Source organism: Sus scrofa, chromosome 4 (assembly GCF_000003025.6).
Source record: "Sus scrofa isolate TJ Tabasco breed Duroc chromosome 4, Sscrofa11.1, whole genome shotgun sequence".
Taxonomy (NCBI): Eukaryota; Metazoa; Chordata; class Mammalia; order Artiodactyla; family Suidae; genus Sus; species Sus scrofa.
The window spans coordinates 64,139,199-64,162,013 of NC_010446.5; the positions used below are offsets into that span (position 1 = coordinate 64,139,199).

General features: G+C 37.8%; 1 protein-coding gene across 12 annotated transcripts in view; it reads left to right on the forward strand.

Moving 5' to 3' along the window:
- The window catches only part of EYA1 (EYA transcriptional coactivator and phosphatase 1), a 357,169-nt gene that overhangs the window by 168,260 nt on the left and 166,094 nt on the right, over positions 1 to 22,815 (forward strand). For 8 of the 12 annotated variants that reach the window (XM_021089240.1, XM_021089251.1, XM_021089242.1 and 5 more), the window contains 2 exons: positions 20,596 to 20,645; positions 22,246 to 22,364. The exons of 1 other annotated variant lie outside the window; for it this stretch is intronic. In XM_021089240.1, coding sequence (XP_020944899.1) covers positions 20,596 to 20,645; positions 22,246 to 22,364 — 169 coding nt within the window. Of the gene's footprint in view, positions 1 to 14,651; positions 15,458 to 15,489; positions 20,280 to 20,595; positions 20,646 to 22,245; positions 22,365 to 22,815 lie in introns of those variants that run through there. 3 more of the 12 variants (XM_021089249.1, XM_021089246.1, XM_021089247.1) reach the window with 3 other exon arrangements.

Sequence of the window (22,815 nt, forward strand, 5' to 3'; positions counted from 1 at the left end):
TATGCATTGAAAGGAATTCACATATTCATGTGTGTTTTAGTAAATAGTTATTTAGCCTCAGGCTTAAAAAGTCAACTTACAGAACTTATTTTACCTATAAATTTGGTTATTTTTCACAAAACAAGAAATATTACTTTCACTTATTTGTCTAACCAATTGAATCTTCATTAAACATTAACTTTATTTAATGTGTCAAATTCCCTTAGCTATTTTAAATCATGATCCCAAGTCTACAATTTCAAGATACAGTAAAGATTTCCAATATCCTAAAAAGTCGACAAAGAATATACAGAAAAACCCAATGATGATGAAATATATTGTCTCACTGGTTCTCAAACTTTTATGTATTAATAGTAAAAGTCTCTGACTTCTTCATTCATGGCTTCACCTTTTACGTTTTTATTGTAAAATATAACCTATGTATATTTATTTTTAAAATGTATTTCTGTATATTCCTGGAGTTATATGATAATCTTACTATATCCCAAGAGAATACCAGGTATATTAATAGTTCTCAGTTATTGACTGTTCCCTGAATTTTTTTTTTTTTTTTTTTTTTTTTGTCTTTTTAGGGCTGCACCCACAGCATATGGAGGTTTCCAGGCTTTGGGTCTAATCAGAGCTACAGCTGCCGGCCTACACCACAGCCACAGCAACATGAGATCTGAGCCATGTCTGCTACCAACACCACATCACAGCTCATGGCAACACTGGATGCTTAACCCACTGAGTGAGGCCAGGGATCAAACCTGAAACCTCATGGTTCCTAGTCGGATTCGTTAACCATTGAGCTACGATGGGAATCCTATTCACTGATTTTTTTGTATATGTACCCACAAACATATTCTTTTTCAGATGCTTTTCCATTATAGATTATTGCAAGATATTGAGTATAGTTCCACATGCCGTACAGTAGATCCTTGTTGTTTATTTATTTTATATATATAGTGGTTTGTATCTGTTAATCTCAAACTCCTAATTTATTCCTCCCCCTACTTACCCTTTGGAAACCACAAATTTGTTTTCTGTGAGTCTGTTTCTGTTTTGTAAATAAGTTCATCTGTGTCATTTTTTTAAGATTTCACATATAAGTGGTATCGCATGATATTTTTCTTTCTCTGACTTACTTTGCCTAGTATAATCATCTCTAGGTCCATCCAAAGCGCTGCAAATGGCATTGTTTCATTCTTTTTTGTGGCTGAGACCATTCAATGATTCTGATGAAGGGATGGGACCTAGTTCCACATTGTAAAGAGAGTCAGGAGGAGTTCCCAAGTCAGGGTTAAGGGTTTGGCATTAAGACTGCTGTGGCTCAGGTCACTTCTGTGACAGGAGTTGGACCCCTGGCCTTCGAAATTCTACATGCCTCAAGCATAGCCAAAAAAAGGGGGGGGGGAATATAAAGAGAGTCAGACTTGGGCTTGGTCTCCCTTGTTATAGCCACCTTTTTTTAAGCCCACTAAGCCTTACCCAACTGCATAGGTTTTTATTTCTAACAACCAGTGCTCAGAACAGGAAGGCTGTTCTCTTTCCCTTCTTGTCTTAAAAGGGACTTCTCCTACATCAACATCTTCCATCATCCCCACCCTAGCCTCAAACCCTGATCTTAATGGGAGAAGGACTTTGGGCATTGAGGAGGACCCATATTGCTGAGAAGAAAATATGTCCAGGTCTATTTCAACTTTGTAAAAATGAGTTTTTCTATATCAGAGGTGGTGCTTTGTTTATCACTGCACATATGTAGTAACTGAAGCATGGATGATAGTGAGGGAGTTCCCATCGTGGAGCAGTGGAAACGAATCCGATTAGGAACCATGAAGTTGCAGGTTTGATCCCTGGCCTCACTCAGTGGGTTAGGGATCCAGTGTTGCCGTGAGCTGTGGTGTTCGTCACAGACGTGGCTCCGATCCCGCTTTCCTGTGGCTGTGGTGTAGGCTGGCAGCTGTAGCTCTGATTAGACCCCTAGCCTGGGAATCTCCATATGCCATGGGTCCAGCCCTAAAAAAAAAGACAAAAAAAAAAAAGATTAAATTAAGATGTAGCAATTATGACACCAAAGGACAAATATTTTACAATTCTGCTTATATAAAGTGCTTCAAAATCAAGTTCATAAAAACAAAAAGTAGAATGGTGGTTGCCAGGGGCTGGGGGAAGGGAGAAATTGAGAATTAGTGTTTAATGAGTACAGAGTTTCAGTTTAGGAAGATGGAAAAATTCTGGTGATGGATGGATGGTATTAATGGTTCAACATTTGTGAATGTGCTTAATGCCACTGAGTAGTATACTTAAAAATGGTTAAAATGGTAATTATTATGTTATGTATATTTTACCACAATGAAAAGATGCCACAATTAAGACAAGATAAAGACAGAAACGTGTCCATTGGTTTTGACAATACACGTGTAATTGGTAACCTCTGCATAGAGCAGCTTCATTGTAGGTATTTTTATTTTTTATTGCTACATTACAAACCATCCTGTCATTTTATTTGCCCATGATACTATGGATTGTCTGGGCCCAGGCAAGTGGCTCCTCTTCTGATATTATTTATATATATATAAATATATATGTATATGGTTGATTTACAATGTTCTGCCAATTTCTGCTGCACACCAAAGTGACCTAGTCTTATATATGTGTGTATGTGTGTGTATTCTTTTCCTCTGGTTTCACTTGTTATCTCTCCCAATTACTTGTCAAATGGTGGCTGGGTTTGGAATGTCCAAATGACTTCACTCTCATGTCCAGGCCCTCAGTAAGATGGCTGATACACTGGGACCTCACCTGACAAGCCTAACTTTTTTAATGATGACTAGATCCAAAGAATAGCTGTTCTCAGAGGATAAGCCCCCAGGTACAAGCACAATTCAAGTCTCTACTTGCATCATCCTTGCTAATGTCCCATTTGCCAAGCCCAGAATTAGTCTTTTGAAGAGCTATGGGGAGTTCTCATCAGGGCTCAGCGGTAATGAACCCTACTAGTATCCAAGAGGACGTGGATTCAATCCATGGCCTTGCTCAGTGGGCTAAGGATCAGCGTTGCGGTGAGCTGTGGTGTAGGTCACAGACCCGGCTTGGATCTGGCGTGGCTGTGGCTGTGGTGTAGGCCGGCAGTTGCAGCTCGCATTCAACTCCTAGCCTGGGAACTTCCATATGCCGTGGATGCAGTCCTAAAAAGCCAAAAAAAAAAAAAAAAAAAAAAAAAAAGGTATGGGTTCAATAAGGGCTGCCAAAGTAATAGCCCACCGTGATGAGACAGAAGCCAGCGGTGGATAAGGGGTGAACTAAGTAGAAAAGAGGGGTAAGGACATTTAGATCAGGCTGATGAGTGGGGCGGGGGGACAACAAACTATACAGAGACAGCAGTGAGCACAGGATGCAGGAGACAGAAAAGAGGCTGATGAGGAGTGAGTGGGGGCAGGGGAGGGGATGTGTTAACCGATTTAACTAGATAGTCATGAAAAAACTTTCCGTTAACGCTCAGCTATTTAGATTCTAATTATTCAGGCTCTTGGCGTTTCTGTCATGTTATTGTATGAGCAAGAAAGCAGAAAGAAGAAATGAATGGAGATGAAAGGCAAATCAGTGGTGTTTACTGTTTGTGCGGAGAGACTGGAGTCGTCCTTAGTTTCTTTCTTTGCCTCAAACCCACATCCAATCTCCAAGTCCTGTTGGCTCTAGTTCCAAAATATGCACAAAATCTGACTACATAACGTCTCCTCCTAAAACCCTAGTCCAGGGTTTTTATCCCCATTTCTCAGCTGGACGACGGCAACTGCCCGCTCATTTGCCTCCCTGCCTCTGTTCTTGTCCTCCTGTTGTCCATCCTACCCCCAGAAGCTAGAGTGGTCTCTTACACACAGATCAGGTCATGCCACCTTTCTGATCAAAAACAAAAAGAAGCAAGAAAAAAACCAAAACAAATCAAAACTCTAGGAACCTCCCCTTACGCCTGGAATAAGATCCCAACTTCTTAGCTAGACCTACAGTGCCCTGAGCTCCATACCCTGTCCTGGTCCTGTCCTTTTTCTCTATGTTCTCTCTCCTCCACAGTTCTTTCTTTCTTCCCTCCTACTTGACAAGCTTTGAACTTGCTGTTTCCTTTGTGTGGACCGTATTTCCTACCCCAGATTTTTCATCATTTGGGTCTCAACTTCAGTGATGCCTCTTCAAAGAGGCTTTCCTTCACAAGCTGACATAGCATCCATCACTTAGCCCATGCCCTTCTTACCAAATTTTACTTGAATTATTTTTTCTGCTTCTTAATAACACACCCGGAAGCAGAGAAATGTCTATTTTTCTCTTTTGACTTTCATCAAGAGTACATGTACCTCATCTCAAATGCAAATGATTCTATAATGCCACCTACATGTAGGCATCACAGCGTGGAGAATTCTGCATTTCCTTTTAATAATTCAGTGTCACACTCTCCCGTGATTGTTTCACCCTTCTTTCCATGTATTCATATGTATCAACTATCCTATCAGTTTTTTTCATCTTCATGTAAACTTTACCAGGCCCTCTGACCTCCACTCCAGCCTGCCATGCCTGGTGCTGAGCTGTCCTCCTAGATTTCCCTTTACCATGAATATCAGGGATTGGGGTCCTCTTTCTCCTATTTCATGTGCTTATTTCATAAAGGAGCTTTGCTCCCAAATTTCAGCGGAATCTTCCCTTTATTAGCTTCCTGAGAAAGGATACTTGGAAAATAAACTTTTTGAGACCTGACATATTGGCAAACATCCTTACTTTAAATGCCTTCAACTTTCCTAGTTGTTATCAAGTTTGTTAGGATACAAAATTCTAGGTTGAGAATTATTCTTCATTGAGGAATTTGAAACCATTGCTCTATTGCCTTCTAGAAAAACATGTTCCAATTAAGGAGTCTGAAGTCATGACCTATGCTTTGTATGCAACCTGATTTTCTTCTCTCTAGAAGTTTGTAGGGGTTACCCTCTTTCCTAACAGTTTGAAATTTCTCAGCAATATCCGTTGTTGTGATTTTTTTTCAGTTGTTTTTGTTGAGTATACATTGAACTCTTTCAATCTGAAAATTCACATCCTAGGAAATATTTTAGAATTATTTATTTAAAGTTTGCCCTTCAGTCTCTCTGCTCTTTCTGAAACTCTAGTTATTTGCATGTTTGATCACCAGATTTCCTTACAGCTCCTCATTTCCTTATTTTATTTTCTGTTCTGTACTTTCCATCTCTTTTGCTCTATTCTCTGGGAAACTTCCTCAATTTGATTTTCCAGGCCTCATTGAAACACTCACTTCTCTTTATCCTACTTTTTATTTCTAAGGGCTTTTTTTTTTTTTTTTTTTTTTTTTTTTTAGTATCATTAGTATTTGTTCTCTCTTGTTTCATGGTTGCAGTATCTTATTTCTCAGGTATTTGTTTGGTGAAAATTGGTTTTGGTTTTGTTTTTCTTACTTTTTCCTGATCTCTGTTTTCTGCAAGTTGCTTTTCTCTGTTCACTTGGTTTCTATATTTCTTGATAGAGGCTTTCCCCAGACCTAGATAATCCAAGTTGGTGATGTCAGTTGGGTTGCTTTTCAGCTTTTCTCACTGCCAACACTAGATTCAGCTTTCTTGGATCTGCAGAGTCAGTTACTAGTGATCTGCCTATTTTCCTCTTCTAAAATGTGCTACTGTTTTCTTATTACCTGCCCTCTTTGTTTGGGGGAATTTATACTTAAAGAAAATGTATTTACTGTTACTCTAGTGGGGTTTGTAAAGAAAGCAAAAAATAAATGCTTATGTCCAGTTGGCCACCTTTTAAATTATTTACTCTCTTTTATTCACAAATGATAAGTGGGAATTCTGTCTTATTCACTGCTTCATCTCCTAGTACCCACAGTGTCTGGCACATACTAAATGCATGAAAAATATTTGCTGAATGACTGACTGCCTGGCTAACTAGCTTGGTTAGTAAGATGTCTGAATAGCCTAAAAGCTGCAACATTTTAAAATGATATCATTATACATCTACAATGAGGTATTTCTGAAAGACAAAAGATGTAGGCTTTTTTTTTTTTTTTTTTTGAAGCCTTTTACTCTACTGTGTGTGTATCCTTAAAATTTATTAAATTTTTTCTGGATTTTTTTTTAAGTTAAGGATTTAAAAGGGAACTATAAACTGATGTTGGAGTAATACAGCATTTCAGGAGGAACATGATGAATATAACTAAAATACAATGTATGAGGGCTTTTCCTAAACTGAACCTTAGCTTTTTATTCCATGTTCCTTCCCACCCAAACACATATACCAGGTGAATGTAGTGATCTCAGGTCTTGTCTAATTTCTTCATTTCCTTAGAATTTGACTATTCCCTAATGTTAGGATGGCAAATTTCTAGCACACTTTCAATGACTCCGTTGGTTCCATAAAGTATCTTAAGTATGTTTTGAACAAGAGGATGACATTAACTCCCCTATGAAGAGCACGTCCACCAGCCCAACTTTAGGGTTTCCAAGGAGGCAGATGTAACAATGTGTAAGGAAAACATGGACACACAGGAAATTCAGGGAAATCATTTTTCTTCCACAAACCCTGGCCACATTGCATCAAGTACCCAAGTGTGCATACTTTGATCAATTTGAATAATCCTTATCAAGTCCCTGGTATGTGTACCAAGCTGTGCTAGAACCGGAACTCACCATCCCTTCTCTGGGCATTCGTATACTTGTTTAATTAATTGGATTTGAAATTCAGTTTTCTGTTGCTGTTTTACTATCCATCAGAGCTTACTCATAGCCGTAAACATCTTTATCCCCATGCCACTTTGGAAACGTTTGGAAACTTCCTGCATCCTTTTTATCATTTAGCCCATTTAAGATTATAAATTGAGAGTATAAGTAATATGATTACAAAGGCACAGAAAAAAAAAACTATGCTGAAGCCAGAATTAGAACTCGAGTCTCTTGTGCATCCTAGTGAGCGGTGCCCACTTGACTGCAGACAGATTTTAATAAGTCCGCACATTTAAAGAAAAGGACAGCATTTAAATTTTGAGCAGTGATAGACATACAATCCAAAAATCTATAGAAATATGGGGAAGAAAATCAAGGTTATATGCTGCTTCCTGAAGGTTTTCATTTAAAATAACTCATTTAAAATATTTTCTTTAAGGAAATGTCATGGCTCAGTGGTTAACAAATCTGACTACGAACCATGAGGTTTCGGGTTTGATCCCTGGCCTTGCTCAGTGGGTTAAGGATCTGGCGTTGCCGTGAGCTGTGGTGTAGGTTGCAGACACGGCTTGGATCTGACCTTGCTGTGCCTCTGGTGTAGGCCAGCGGCTACAGCTCCAATTAGACCCCTAGCCTGGGAACCTCCGTATGTATGCCACGGGTACGGCCCTAGAAAAGACAGAAAGACAAAAATAATAATAATAATAATAAATAAATAATAAAATATTTTCTTTGGTGTTCCCACTGTGGTGTAGTGGGTGAAGAATCCAACTGGAAAGTTTGGGTCACTGCAGAGGCACAGGTTCAACCCCCAGACCCATGAAGGAGTTAAAGAAAATGGTGTTGCTGCAGCTGCAGCTTGGATTTAATCCCTGGCCTGGGAACTTCCATATGCCGCAGGTGTAGCCATAAACACACACACACACACCCACACACACATATTTTTGGAGTCCCCAGATAGCCTAGTGGTTAAGGATTTGGCATTGTCACTGCTCTGGTTTGGTCACTGCTGTGGTGCAGGCCTGATCCCTGGCCCAGGAACTTCCACATGCCACAGGCACAGCCAAAAAACCAATCTTTTTTCAAATCTAGGTCATTTGCTGTTAGGTAATAGGCATGTACTCAGGAAATTGTAACTAGAAAGTTTGTAGATTTCTCCTTTTCACTAATCTTCAGCAATTAACCATGAATTTATTTGTGGAGAGTTAGGTTATTTTTTTATTTCATTTAAAAAATTCTATATATGTATTTATTTATGTATTTATTTACTTATTTATTTTTAGGGTGTGAGGCATATGGAAGCTCCCAGGCTAGAGGTTGAATCAGAGCTGCAGCTGCCCTTCTGCACCCCAGCCACAGCAACGCGGGATCCGAGCCACATCTGTGACCTCACCGTAGTTCACAGCAACGCCGAATCCTTAACCCACTGAGCGAGGCCAGGGATTGAACTAAAACCCCAAGCACAGTATTTGGGTTCATTACTATTGAGCCACAACAGGAACTCCGTTTTTTTCATCAAATGCCGTGCCTCCCCAAAGAGATGTAAATTTAGCACATACAAACTCTGCACATCTAAAAACAGTATTTTTTCCCCCCCTCTAGAATGTCTAAGCCATGGACACCCATTCTTTAAAAAAGGCCTAGGATCGAGCTGGCTTTCTGATTATTGTTTTGAATAACTTCTTTCTCCTCCTGGCCCCTCCGGCTTTGTTTTTGTCGTGGCCCCCCTTCACCTCATCTGTAGCCTCTCCAACCACTTTGTGCTGGAGAGGAAGATCTGTCCTCTTGCAAGGGCAGGAAGGAAAGTGAACAGCTCTCCCAGGGGGCCAGAGCTAATGGGGGTTTCGAGGATCTTTCAACAGGGCCTGTCGATGATAACCGTGTGGTAGAGGTCTCCTTTACTGGCTCCCTGACCTCTTGGTAAACTATTTGTTTTTCCTTGTATTGATTAAAAAAACAAGCCACCAGCCTGTAACTCCCTATCAACCAGGTGTTGTTTGGAAGAATCATACACATTTAAAATATATGATTTCAGAAAAACCCAGATCCATGACGTGGTTTTACTCCACAATTCAGGTAAACCAGATTACTGCTGTTAAAACAGAATCCCTGAAGGAGGCAGAGGATACCTCCAGACTTCTGTTTTTTGAAAGAATGTGAACCACAAATTTAAAGCATCAGTCTACTACAACTCCAAATATGAAGCCACCTGAAATAAAATTCTTCTTAATTATGAGCACTGAAAGACTAAAAAACTTGAAGCTATATTTACATTTTGGCCACAAAAATGTACTCTTTCAGTATTCGAACAGACTAAAGCTATTGTTTTCCTTAGCAGGTAAGGCAGAGTCTATTTTTTTCTTACCCTACAGCATTCTGAAATGAAATTCAAAAACCCAAGGCAACTTGATCGCCTGTAAGTATGAATCTTTACAGTAGAGAGGAATCTCCAGGTTGTATACCTATTGACATTGCTTAATAAAAACATATAGAATAATGGTGTTTCTGGTTGTGTTTCTAATAGCAATGTGATTGCAGCACACTGAGATTAAGTTACCAGTCCTTTGAATTCTGACCTTCTGTCTAAAACATCTTTGGAGGTTACTCTTTTTTTCTGATTTGGGAGACTAGAAGGGGATAAGTTAATGCTGTTTGAGGGAAGAAAATTTTTCTATAGGCTATTAGATTTTGTTTTTTTCTCTGTCCCCTTCCTGGCAATACCTTTGTAACAGCCATAGAGCTTCTTGATTCTGAATACTTAAAAAACTGCACCTCCAAATACATAAGGTGAATAGGAGAACATTTTGCATATCATTCTTCCCTCCGTGAATAAATCAGATGCAATGCTGTTTGGATTAAAGCAATATCACATTGGATAAAGGAAATTAAGGAATGCAACAAGGAAGAAATTGATTGAATTGTCTGTACAATTGCCTATTGTAAACTCAGACCCTTAGCCTCTCTTTTTATTATTAAGGGAAAAAAATCAGGAATATTTACAATCCTACTTTAGGAGGAAAATTTTCCTTTTTTGGAAACAATTTGAAAAAATTTGTCTCCTGATTCAATCACTTCCCGGTTAAGGACAGATCACATTTTTTCCTCTATTGACCATTTAATGTATGTCCTTTTCTTTCTCAACCAGCCAACTAACTTGGACTATGTGTGAATAATCTGATATTGTGTGGTGATGGTGTCTGTTCTGTAATGTGCATGCCATCTCAAAATGTCACACACCTTTCTGGGTTTATTAACTTTATTAGATGTCACCTTGCTCCAAAATGATGATCCAACCAGGACACATTGATATCCCAGCGCTCCATCTACTGTTTGATGGTGCTAGAGAAAGGAGGCAAATTCCAGAAGAAATAGTGGGGCGAAAGAGCCTCTTTTAAAAACCCCCACAGGATTCATACAGATAAGCTATTACATTATTTGTAAAAACAAATGAAGATGCACATGAAATGCCTAGCTCAGTGCCTAGCATGTAGTAAGCACTCAGTAAATACTAATTCCTTTCTGTCTTCCATGAGAGAGTCATCATTTCTGAAGAATTTAAAAACTGTGAACTCAGCTCTCATGAAACCTGGAAAACACAAAGCAAGTTTCCAGATCCTCTTAAAGGTATTGGGAGGTGCCGACAGGATTGGTTTTGCCCATGGCTCAGAGAAAAAACAGGTTGAAGAGACAACCTGGGTTTTCTAGGTTGCTTCATGTCAGCAGAAATCCATTTTATAGTATGAAAAAGCAAAATAGCTTATTGTTCAAATTAAACATATGCACCCCAAACCAATTATTTACGTATTTTTGGCAGGAGGAAGAAAAGCAACTGTTTGCCCTTTTGGAAAATCAGTTGATTTTAAAATAGAAAACCCAGCATGTCATTTTTTGAAGCTTTTAGTGCTTCTATCATCCCATCCCCTCTTCTTAAAAACCACCACTGCCCTTGTTATCATTATTAGTTTCAAGAAGTGCTATGCAAACTTTCTATTAAGAATAATAATTTTTTAAAAAAACATCCTAGAAGCAGTCATTACTACATATGATAACAAGTTTCCCACCCTATATAAATAAATGGTTATTATTCATATGTTATAACCAATGTGCTTATTAGGCAGCCAGGAAATAGATTATATTTCCATATTGTGTTGGCATAAAGACTCTAATTTTTATTAAAATAAATTTCCATGGTACGGTGAATAGTTAGTAATTGCCTCCTTAAATTTACTGTTAAAAGCTATTCATGCTAGAGTTTGAACGGGAAACATTTAGCAAAATACTGGTAGACATTCAGTTTGGAGGATTTAATATCATTCTTAAAATAAATAGAGGATGTTTTACTTGGTGGTGTTTCAGCAGAGGGCTCCTGGGAGCAGGGCCCTCATTGAAGGTCTCGTGCCAGTGGGGAGAGAGTAGGTCATGGAAGTGACCACTCCAAATGCCAGCAAGGATCGTAATCAGCTCTCCAGATGCTGTTCCAGTGGTTCCATTAAAGAGCCAGAAATGTAGAGCCATGGCAAGGACCATAAGAAAGAGAGTTAGCCGGAGGCGAAAGCACTGAAAGTAAAGTATTTTGGAATATTCTGTTTGCTGTTCTCTTTTGAACAGATTCAAATGCACAATGTTGACTCTTTCCAGATAGTATTGATTTTAAGAATGGCGAAGAAATAATAACTAGGATTTTGCTTTTGAAGGAAAAGCATTGGTCTTTGAGTGCTAATTCTCTTTTGCCACTTACTGTACCCTTTTTCTTGAGTAAGCATCTTTGGAAAGAATGGTAGAAACAGAGAGATAAGAGATGGTTTATGTCCGTCCAACCAGGCACTAGCATGCATGCTTAATTCTACAATGACTTGAAGGTAAATACAAGTAGAAGAAAAATACGTCTGGGTCTACCTTTTATTGGAAACCTTACAACTACTCAAGGACATTATTACTGTTACTGGAATGGAAAAAAGAAAGAGGCATATGTTTGTTTTTTATAATTTAACATTTAATTATTTTTTCTCCCTTCTTATTTTCCATATAGTTTTATACAGAATACTGTTTCATTCACAACGGAAAAATATATTCAACTTCAATGCAGTATTTGATGTAATCTAAGAAAAGATAGCACTACTTAAATTATTTTCTGCAATAGTTGGAAGTGACCATGGGTCATTTGTCTTTTTTTTTTCTTTCATTTTTTTAAAGTTTTATTGAAGTATAGTTGATTTACAATGTTGTGATGTTTTTGCTGTACAACAAAGTGATTCAGCTATACATGTATACAATCCATTCTCTTTCAGATTCTTTTCCCACATGGATTATCACAGCTATGTGGAAAGAGACACGTGTTTTATCCTTTGCTTTCTCAGTGTTTGTTATATTTAGTTGGACTAATCAACCGTTTATTCATGTAGTTTTAGAAAAGTTTCAGCTTACCTTTTCTATTGTCCTAGTGGATCCTTCATATCTACCCTTGTCTTTTTTCTTCTTTAATTAGGTACATTTGTTTATTTTTGCAATCATGCCTTTAAACTTCTCTGTTCATAGAACAGCATTAACAACTTCTATCAAAATTGCAGGCTTCCATATAGCCAGGCATATATCTAGATAACAGCATGCTCTGTATGATAAAACTTGTTCAGAGATATAGGAAAGAGATTGTCCTTTGGAGGGTATTCAAACATTTTGTTCCAGTTGATTATTCAAAGTGTTTTCCAGATGAAAATTATTTTTCATTTCAGGGGAAGAAAGCACATTAGAATTTTGTTGCTCCTATTCATATGTTTATGTGTTGAAAAATTTCCAGGAAATAGCAGATAGAATGTTTTCTACTATTACCTGTCTTTACTAATGGCAAATTTTCAGCGAATTTTCCTAATTTCTGTTGCAATGGGTATGACTTTATTTAGGGAACACCATTCTCTTTAAAATATGTGGTTAAAGCATGTAATTGTAGTTGGTGAACATTTAGAAATAGGAAGTTAACAGTACAAACTAGGTCATCTAAGTAATGGCTTACATTTTGGCTATTTATCAGAGGATAACATTTTGGTATAAATTATATAATATGTGCTACGTATCTGATATTCAGAAGTAGTCAACAGGTAAGCATGTGATTGTTTTTATACCATCTAATTTTGCTTTAGCAAAGGGAAAGCATTAAAAGTGGTGTACCTACATATAGATATTTCTTTTAGCCAATGACTAAGTTCTTTGTTACATAACTATGCAGCATGACCCATATCATATTAATTAATGCTCATGTTACATTCATCATGCTTTTCATAATTTTCTTCATAAGTACATATATCATTTCTTTAATGGTTCTTGTTTTGTTATATAAGTTAAAATAATTGAATTTCAATATAAAAACTAATGTAATATGATAAATTTGATTATAATGTAGGTAATTATATGTAAAAAATACTTTACATGATATCCCTGCTGTTAGGACTTTGCATGGTTTGTGTCTACTGAGTTTGCCAATATCCTCTTTCATGGATCAGAAAAATAATATTTTGCCTTTTTACAGCTGAAGTAGTTTTTAAACTATGGGAAGTGTGGGTATTGTAGCTTAATACAAAGTTTCAAAAGGGGTTGAATTCTCCAACCAGCACCTCACATTTTATATTTTATGGAGCTTAGAAATAAATATGATAGCAAAAGCAGTTACTGTACGGATGTTTGAGATCATAAATTGAATTAACATATCATTATATTTTTATTTCACGGCCCTAGAGACCTCCATTACAGGCAATATATGTTTTTGCATCCATGCTTTAGTATATTGAATAATGGATACTTCTAGTCTTAGAAAGTGCTGTAGGTGGTAAATGCAATTCTATTTTGGCTGCATATATGAACAAATCCAAGAGCAATCAACTGATTTTTTTTTGCCCTGGCTTCCCAAATATGGTGGATGACTAGCCCATGATTCCTTGCTGGGACCATACACAATGAAATCCTAGGTGAGTTTGCAGTCTAAGCTGTCTCTTAGGTTTGACAAAGTGTTTTCTTCTGCGGGATTTAGATTGGCAGCCTTTGGGGGTGGGGTGGGGTGGGGTGGGATGGGGGCCATATTGAATTTTGGTCAGTAGAAACTTTTTGTTTTATTTGCGTTGGAATGGTGCTTTCATTTACAACTAGCAAAGTAAAGGTAAGACTGTGCCTGTTTTATGAGTTGATGGTCTGAAATGTATTATAAAATCACCTAAGAAGTTACTGTGATTTAAAAAATGTTTTTCATACTGAGGCAGGAGCCTATAATGAGAGATGTTTATTATTACTAATAAAAAGACCAGATACATGAAATAGTATTGCTGTTAATGACCAGTTTTAAGGAAAATCCAGTGAATATAAAGACTGAGGACAAAATTGGTTAGGATGAGGGAATAGTGTCAAAAATAAACATTTGTATTTGAACCATGGAATAGGGCTGGCAAATAAAAGTATAATAATTTATACTTCTTTAAATATTTGAAATCAATATAATGGTTAAGTCTTTTGCCTAAAACATGATAGGAAGTAAATATCTTAAACTGTAATTTAGTCATAATCTGAATAGGCTCAGCTGTCTAGGTGAGTGTTACAGATTACTACACATAGATTTAGTTAGGATTTTTTTTTTTTTTTTAAAGAACAGACTGTAAGAAAAGAGTTGTAGATGAAATAAATCTTTCCCCCGAAATCATTGTAAAATATCAACACTGAAATATCATCTGGTTCACATCCAAAACAAATTGTTTCTGCAAAACTTGCCATTCTAGAAATCACTGCAGAATTACCATTCAGGCTTTCATTGTTAAACTGATAATAGCTTACACGTTTGCTTTTTCTCCCCCTTTACTTACTTAATATGGAAATGGCCATTCTAGTTTTCATTTGCCCCAGACCCGTTAGTTGTTACATTCGAGGAGAAAAAAAAAAAAAAAAAAAATTTTTTTTTTTTTTTTTTAAAGTATCGATTCCCGGAGTTTCAGGGCCTGAAAAAAAAAGTTTTGGAAAAGTATGAAAGATAACGTGTAACTACTCCCCAAAGCTCGTAATTGGTAGCTGCTGTAGCAAGAGCTGTGTGTTGACAGTATCTCAGAGAAGTGATTCTCTCACAGCTGTTTATTCAGATAGCATGGGGCGCGTTCATTTACATAATAAATTTTTTGGGAGCAGCAAGGTTGAGTCAGAGAGAGCCGTGCTCCTTTCAATTGTTGCATTTAAACCAATAAGGTTAGGACAAGAGAATAGCTGTGGTTTGCGTTGCAAAAACAAAAAAAGCCCCGAGGCTCCACGGGCAGACCTACAAGGCTGCGCAAACAAATCGGGGATGAGATGGTGCTGTTTCTTTGTCTGGGCTTCTCAGATGCTATCTGCTGCTGCTGTTGAGAAGGAAAGAGCGCGGGGCTCAAAGCGGTGACCAAACACAACGGTGGGAGCTGATGGCTCCGAGTTTGGGGCGAGGTAGAAACTCTCCAGTGCCACTTCCGACTCTAAGCCTTCCTGTTGCCGTCCAGTGTGGCGGTTTTCTTGCCGGGGCCCGCGTGTGCGCTCAGTCGCTCGGCAGCCCGAGCCTGCAGCAGCGGCCAGGCGGCGGTCCCCGCGGCCCGGCGTCCCCACGCCGACGCGCTCCGCTGGCAGCAGCGCCGGGCTCGGCTGGGAGCCCCTAAGAGCTCTCCCGCGTCCCCTGCCCAGGAGCCCAGCTATGTCAGGCATGGAGGTTTGCTAAAGCAGAAAATTCGGAGGAGCCCATTAAACTGGTGGATGCAGCAGATGTAAGCGCTGTAAGTACAAGCTGACTGTTTGAAAAATTGTGCTGAATGACAACAGCTGTCCTGGGGGCAAAGCCCTAGATAACAGGAGCGCTTTGAGTTATTGTTTTGATTTGCTTTTAAAATAAAAACAGTAGGGCGTTGGGGAAGCTTATGACACTTTGTGCCCAGTGCTTTCTTAGCCATCATAAAAGTATAAGTTCCTAAGCCCCCAATTATCTGAGCGATTAGAATCATTAAGGGGTAATTACAAATTAATTATTAGCAGTGACTTTTGTTGTGAACTGTATAAATAAATTTAGTGCATGGCTATATTCTGGAGGGGAAATTGCTTCGTACGTCTTTTCTGCACAAACCTCAGCTACTACTGTGTGATATTGATTAAAGCGGTATCTGTCTATGCCCATTGCAACACACAGATAACTTTTCCTACACCTCGTAGTTGGCTTTGAGAAGAGGAGGAAGGAATTAACATTTTCAAAGGACAGCAGATGACAAAAATAAATTGTAAGCACTTTTTAAGGAAAGGAATCCTTTTGTTTCAATAAACAGATTTTCCCAAAGTTATGTTAAACGAGCTCATCTTCAAAAAGTGAAATAATAAACATTTGCCAAATGAATGCATTTCTCACTTGCTGACAACTTCATAGGACTTGACTGGACCTTGAAATTAAAAACGAGATTCTCACACTTTTGAATTACCATTTAAAATGTTTGTCATTCAAAATCACTATATGAATGGCGAATGACTCATGGGCTTCTGTTTCTTGGAAGGAGTTTTTGAACATTTAAGCATAGCATTTGCAGGAATTCAATAAATTCAGAGCTGTCACTGAACGTAGACAAGCGTTTTTATGTTTCATTTCTTAAAATGACAAGGGGTGCAAAAAAGTCGCTAGTTAGGCACAGAGTGTAGTTTTCGAGGCTGGGGATTGTTTTCTTAATGTGTCTTTCAGAGTAGGTTTTATTTTAGGCGTGGGCAAGTCTTTTTGCCCACCGTTTGGGATTTGAAGACATGTGTACACAAATAGTCATGCTTTTTTGCATTATCAAATATTTGATATTTGACTTTCTCGCTGCTTGAGTTCTCCTAAGGCCCAAAGTGTTCAGTGAGTGAGCACAGAGCCATGGATTTTCAATGCTGAAAATTCTTCGCGGTGACAGACAGAGAAGCCTAATTGAGCCACTGTTCAGTTTTAGAATGCCAAAGAGAAGTCAGCTGCTCTGGGAGTTTGGTAGACATTAAAAATGATTTTCTCAAAAGAAAATTTCCTCTTGAATGTGAAAATTTGTGAGAGTACCTTGGCGCGGGGGAGGGGAGAACGCATCGAGAATAAAACCCCTTCTTCCAGTTAATCAGATCTCAGAAGTATTACATTCAACATCTTAAATGCTAATTTTGAAAACAATCCTTTAAGCCTATAGGTTGAATGAATGTCCTTTAAATACTGGTTTTTGTTTTCACAAGGATTCTATTTTGTCATTTTTCTTTAAATGAGATACTTAAAAAATGATACAATGTATTACATTAAAAATCCAGAATAGTATTCAAGCATTCATTTTATAGAATTTTTGCTAAAGTACATTAAGTGTTAACATTTAAAAGACGTCTACCTCTTCCTGGAAGGTCACTTCAATTTTAGGTTTAGGTTTTTATTACATCATTGACACCATTGTTGGAATTATTGATCGAGGAACATTTAGGCAAGAATATATTCTGATTTAAAAGCAGGTTTATGCCTAAGGCACATTTTTCCCCCCCATAAGATACATTTTGATTAGAAAATTGCCATTGTCTTTCAAATTTGGAGTCCTCAGGTTGATCTGTGGTTGGGCAAAACTAGTTTGCCTGCCAACTCTATTTATTTAGATCAGTTCAGTACTTTCACTTTGAAAATTTCTTTTTAGTTTGAAAAAAATTTTTTTAAATTATAGTCATTTTATAAAAATTGCTTCTAGCAAGCAAAAAAAGCCAATGGAAAACCCATAATTTAGACAAGTGCCTACATTTTATTTGCTCTCTGCTGCTGAGATTTAGAATCCCTTTCCATTTACAGTTTACTTTTCACAGAACATTATTAACTTTTTGGCTTCATACATGATCTTCTGTCAGATGCTTTTGATTTGTAATTTAGCAAAGTATAATAAACAGTGCAAAAGTCATGAATTTTGCTCTGTGTCCTGAGCTCTGTGGTAGGGAAAATGTGATAAAATGTGTACCTTAAGTCTTGTTTGATGATCTCTCAAAGCAAGCTTGCCTTCTGGAAATAATTTCTGGGGTTGAAGAGTATGGTATTAACAGATTTAATGTGGCTATTCAATGGATTGGTGAAGTACTATGGGAGGTTTAACAAAATGAGAGAGACAAATTGAACATCAACAAAAGTTACATCTGTGAAGAATTAGAAATTTAATTAGAAAAAAGGCAAACTTAAAAGACCTCATTAACTAATCAGAAGTCAAAGTTACTAGCTGAGGAGGCTTGAATTTAAATTCTAAGAAGTCCTGCTATCTTTTTTTTTTTTTTCCTCTGTATTTTCACAACTCTGTCAGCATGCTACCCTGGGTATTCTAGACAAAGAGTTTTAAAAAGCATTAAAGTAAAATGACTTCATTGTAATACAAGATGACCATTTATAATGTGACGGGAAATATTTTTTGCACTCCTAGGAGCATTTGAATTAAAAGTACCAGATTAGGAGAAGACAAGGAACATATTAGGTTTATGGATGAAAAGCAGAAAATACGAGCTTACTGAATGCCTAACAGCATTTTTCTAAAAACCATGAAATAATTTTTTTCCCTTTTGAATGGAAATGGGCCTAATTAATGATTTTTAAGCACATTATGTTTTTAAACCCCAGACTCTTCCAGAGACCTTGTCAAACATGAGAGAAAATCAGCGCCAATCAGAAATAGGTGTTCTTTTTAGATAAGTCATTACAAGAGTATGTTTCCTTACTGCACTGTAATCGTGTACTACACATAAAAAACTAAAAGCATGTGAAGTGTAGCATTTTGTAAACTGTAACTAATTTTGCTCACATCTGTGTCTAATTGTTGTCTGCATTCGCATTCTTGAGAGTAGATTTATTTTTCCTGGACGACGATGTGGATTCAGCTGACCAGCCTAAGTGAGGATTAGTTGTTTTAAAGTTATTTTGATTAAAGAGTCATTTTTAAAAACAGTAACACACAACACATGGTTTAAATAATCCTTGAGACACAAAAGAATATATCTGAAGTATACTTAATGAAATGAAGATCATGGATACGGAATCAAAAATTGCAGTGTACCAAGCACGGTAGAGACGGAGTCGAGCTAGCATTAAAAAAAAGTATGTTGCTATGAAAATGCTTTTTTTTTCGCCCTCAGGGAGAAAACGTGTTAGAATAATTCTTATTTTGAAGTGCAGTTTTTATTAACTGATTGAAATGTAAATGATAGGTTAAACCTCAAATATAAATATGATCAAACTTTCAAAGGATACAATGAAACTAAGATTGTATTGCTAAGGCTATACTATCTAGCTGATGTTAAAATAGGAATATATTTTAGTATTTAAGAGAAAGTATGTTTTACATACTTGTTCACATAATTAAGCCGAGAGAGTGCTTAAAACTAAGTTAGTTCTCACCTATAATTTATTCCAGGTGTACAAAAGTGGAAAAAAAAGCACATTTATCCTTGAAGTTTATTGCTGCAGTTTCTAAAGGAAAACACTGAATCTTATGTGAGAATGTTAATTTTAACAAAAATTGCAGAAGGCCGTTATCACAAAATGACCTGTCTGCAGGCATTAAAATTAAAATTTCATTGAATACTCAGGCATCTCTTAAAAATTACTTCATCCTGTACATATTGTAACAATGTATACCTAGAAATTTCATGTAACATTATACCAAGATATTTGTACTTTAACGATGCTTTATTCTTGCCAAAAAGGTAGTACTTCTTAATTTCATAAATCATAATTAAAAAATAACAGGACTCAATAGAAGATATTTAGTTGGATAACTTTAATGCCATTTGAGATGCTTCAGTTTTCATCTTTGTTCTGTAGCCCTAATTGATGTCAGTTCAGGTTGAATGAAAATACACATCAAAGATTTGGAATTCTGAATCATTTTAAACGTTATGCAGAATGTTCATTTCCTGAGACAGGCGTTGGGCTGAGCCTGAGAGCCAGCAGCCCACCCTCACCTGGGCTTATCACCTGCTGGAGTTTGTGCTGCCTCTGGAGGAAGGGCAATGTCTAGCAGAGGCTGCAAGTTAAGTTAGTTGGGCAGTGAAATCTCAAATACAGATTCACCCGGAGACAAAAGAGACTAAAACTCTGGCAAACTGAGACTCTGCCTTGATGATTAAATGATCCATTCTCTCTCCTGGTTTGAAAGATGGAAAATTAAACAAAAAGCAAGCTGCTTTTTCTATTTCACCAGGCAGTGATGGATTTCACTGAATTTAAAAAGTCACTGGATTTTCAATTTGCCTGGATCAGTGGGCACCTTGCTCCAGGATGGGGCTTTGGGGATCAGAACCTGCCTTTACCATTTCTCTTGTAGTCCGGCATCGCCTGAAAGTTGCCCAGAAGCTGTTTTAGTGAATGCTCCATGACAAATCGTAAATAGAGGAGAAAAGCATCACGATAAGGAGAACTGTCAGGAGTCCCAGGCGTGGGCAGGAACTCTGTTTCAGCTGGTGATAGCAGAAGATGAAAGATCTTGGGAGGATGGTGGAGGGTTAATGCTTGAACTACCGCTGTGAAACACACTCATTTTGCTAATAGCTATTTTTTTTTTTTTTTCCAAGCACCTATTCCGAGCTGCCTGGGTAAGGCTGCTTTGCATGTTGATTGGGGGAGGGGTAATCCCGTTTGCAGCTGTCATAGGCCAGTGATGAATCACTATCCCGTCATTTGGCTGCCTTCCCCCCTGACAAGGGGAGGAGGAGGATAGACCTGGGGGGAGGAAACAACAGTGGAGACCTCAACTTAAAGACAATATGCCTTTCACCGCTGCAGTATCCTCCTTTTTCTCTTTTGGTTAAAAGAGACCATTGTCGTCCTCAGCCATGTGCTCTGTATAATTAAGAGCTGACACAGAAGCAGAGTTAACAACAGCTTCTAATTTTTTACCCCTGATCACAGGTGCAAACATCTCAAACCAGTTCAGATGTTGCTGTTTCCTCGAGGTGCAGGTAAGGATATTGTTGATACTTGACGTTTGGGGAGGTTACCTTTCTGCGACCCATGTCTATTTTTGTCGAGTATTTCTTAATTATTTCTATTAATAGCAGCAGCTTCAGTTGGCAGTTACTTAATTTGTGTGTGTGTGCTTGTAAAAAAAAAAATTTAAGTATGTAGGAAGGGAACATTAGCTTGGGTTTGAAAATGATTGGAGTCTGTATTTTCTGGCGTTAGGAAAACTGTGAATGTGTTGTGAGAATTAGGAGTGAAAAATTGCGTTTTAAGCCATTTCTCATTTGAACTCAGAAGATTTGGGGAAGTCAGAACTCACTTTAGAAGCAAAATGGTTCATGGGAAGCCGTTTATAAAACTGATGTTTACACTCAGCTGTTTAAATGCAACCTCCAAATTAAAATGACTGCAGCTTTTATTGACCTGATGGGGGGTGAAGAGCAAACAGTCTTAGCTTCATACACGTAATATTAACCCACCCCCTTCCTTTTTTATTTTTAGAAAAAAAACACACAACGTATAAAATGAGGAGAATGGGCCCTTAGACTTGCAAAAACTTGGCTGTCAGCAAACAGCCCAGTATCTAGGTGTGTTTTTAGTCACTTTCAACAAATCCTCTTCCCTCTTCAGTAACAGAAGATGCAATAGAAATGGATAGTTCTGAAGTGGGGAACCCAAGGAGTGGCTTCTGAGTCTTGTAGAGAATCCATAACTGCTGAGTCCAAGAACTTTCTGGGGGGTGGGGAGAGGGGATGTCGCTGTTTTTGTGTGGCCAAAACGCCTGGTTTCAGCGGGGAAGTGGACCTGGTATTTCCCCAAGTAAGTAAATGACAGCTGAGGTATTCTGAGGGCTAATGTTCCTGGGGACACGCTGTATGTTGGCCTGATCCCTCCCCAGTTGGGCACACTGTATGTAATCCGCAAGGCAAACAAGGCAGCCGACATCATAATGTTTTAATGCTGCATTTGTTTCAAGGGAAACAGAAGAACAATTAAGCAGTTTGCCAGAGTAAACACATGCATCAGGACTCCCTCCTTTCCTGTCACTGGACTATAGGCGGCAAGTGTTTTATTTGGTTTGGAGACCCATTAAATTACAATTGGGCGGTAAATTATAAGGGAGCACCCAGTGATAACTTATTAGATGAAACAGATTCCAGAGAAAAGTGATTTTTCTCCCCAGTGTTATACATTCCTCTTTTCTGTTAGAAAAATAATGCCTTGTTTTGTTTTGTTTCTTCAATATAAAAAGAAAAGCATGATGGCATGTTTTCTTTGATAATAAAAATATATGGAATTGTCTCATTAGATCTTGGAACTTGATAAGCTCTCTAAGAGAGAGAGAGAGATTAAAAAAACAACAACTCCCTATGAACATTTGGCCCGATAGGTCAGGCCAGTGACATCTTTTAATAGTACATGTTATGGAAGGGTGGCTGAAGTGAAAATATTAAGATGCACTATTTTGAGTCTAAGAAAATAGATACAATGAGACTTTTGTGTGAGTGTGTTTCAAAGAAGGTGTCAAGTCGTTAGCGCATTAAATAGCAGGGTTATGAATTTGGTACATCTGTCAAACGGAAGGCTTCTTGTCTTTAGGTCTATGGAAATGCAGGATCTAACCAGCCCGCATAGCCATCTGAGTGGTAGTCGTGACTCCCCCAAACTCGATAACTCTCATATAAATAGTAATTCCATGACTCCCAATGGCACGGAAGGTGAGTGGTCTGTCTTCTCACTGTTTTCTTTGTACTTTGCTTCTTTATCAGTATACGCTGTGTTGGTAGGTGCTTATGATTTCAGTTGTCAAATCCATAAAACTGCTGTTCTATTTCTTGTTTAGTTAATTTGAACCCATGAATCAGTTTTCATCCTTAGCGAGGGGCTGCAAACATGCCTAGGTTACAGTAGCATGACATAGACTGGTTTTATTTTGCAAAGATGCATGTGTCTACATGTATACATGTATATGTGTACAAGACATATTTAACCTTTGAATGCGTTTTTTTCCTCTTGTTGGTCTTTCTCCACAGCACAGTATCAATTTGCAATTGTTTTGCTCTATGAGCAATGAAAATTTGGAATTATTATATTTATTGTACTTTCCCTTTATTACTAAATATAACCAGGTTTGTTTCAGTGCAGCATTGGACAGAGTTGTCTCTAAAT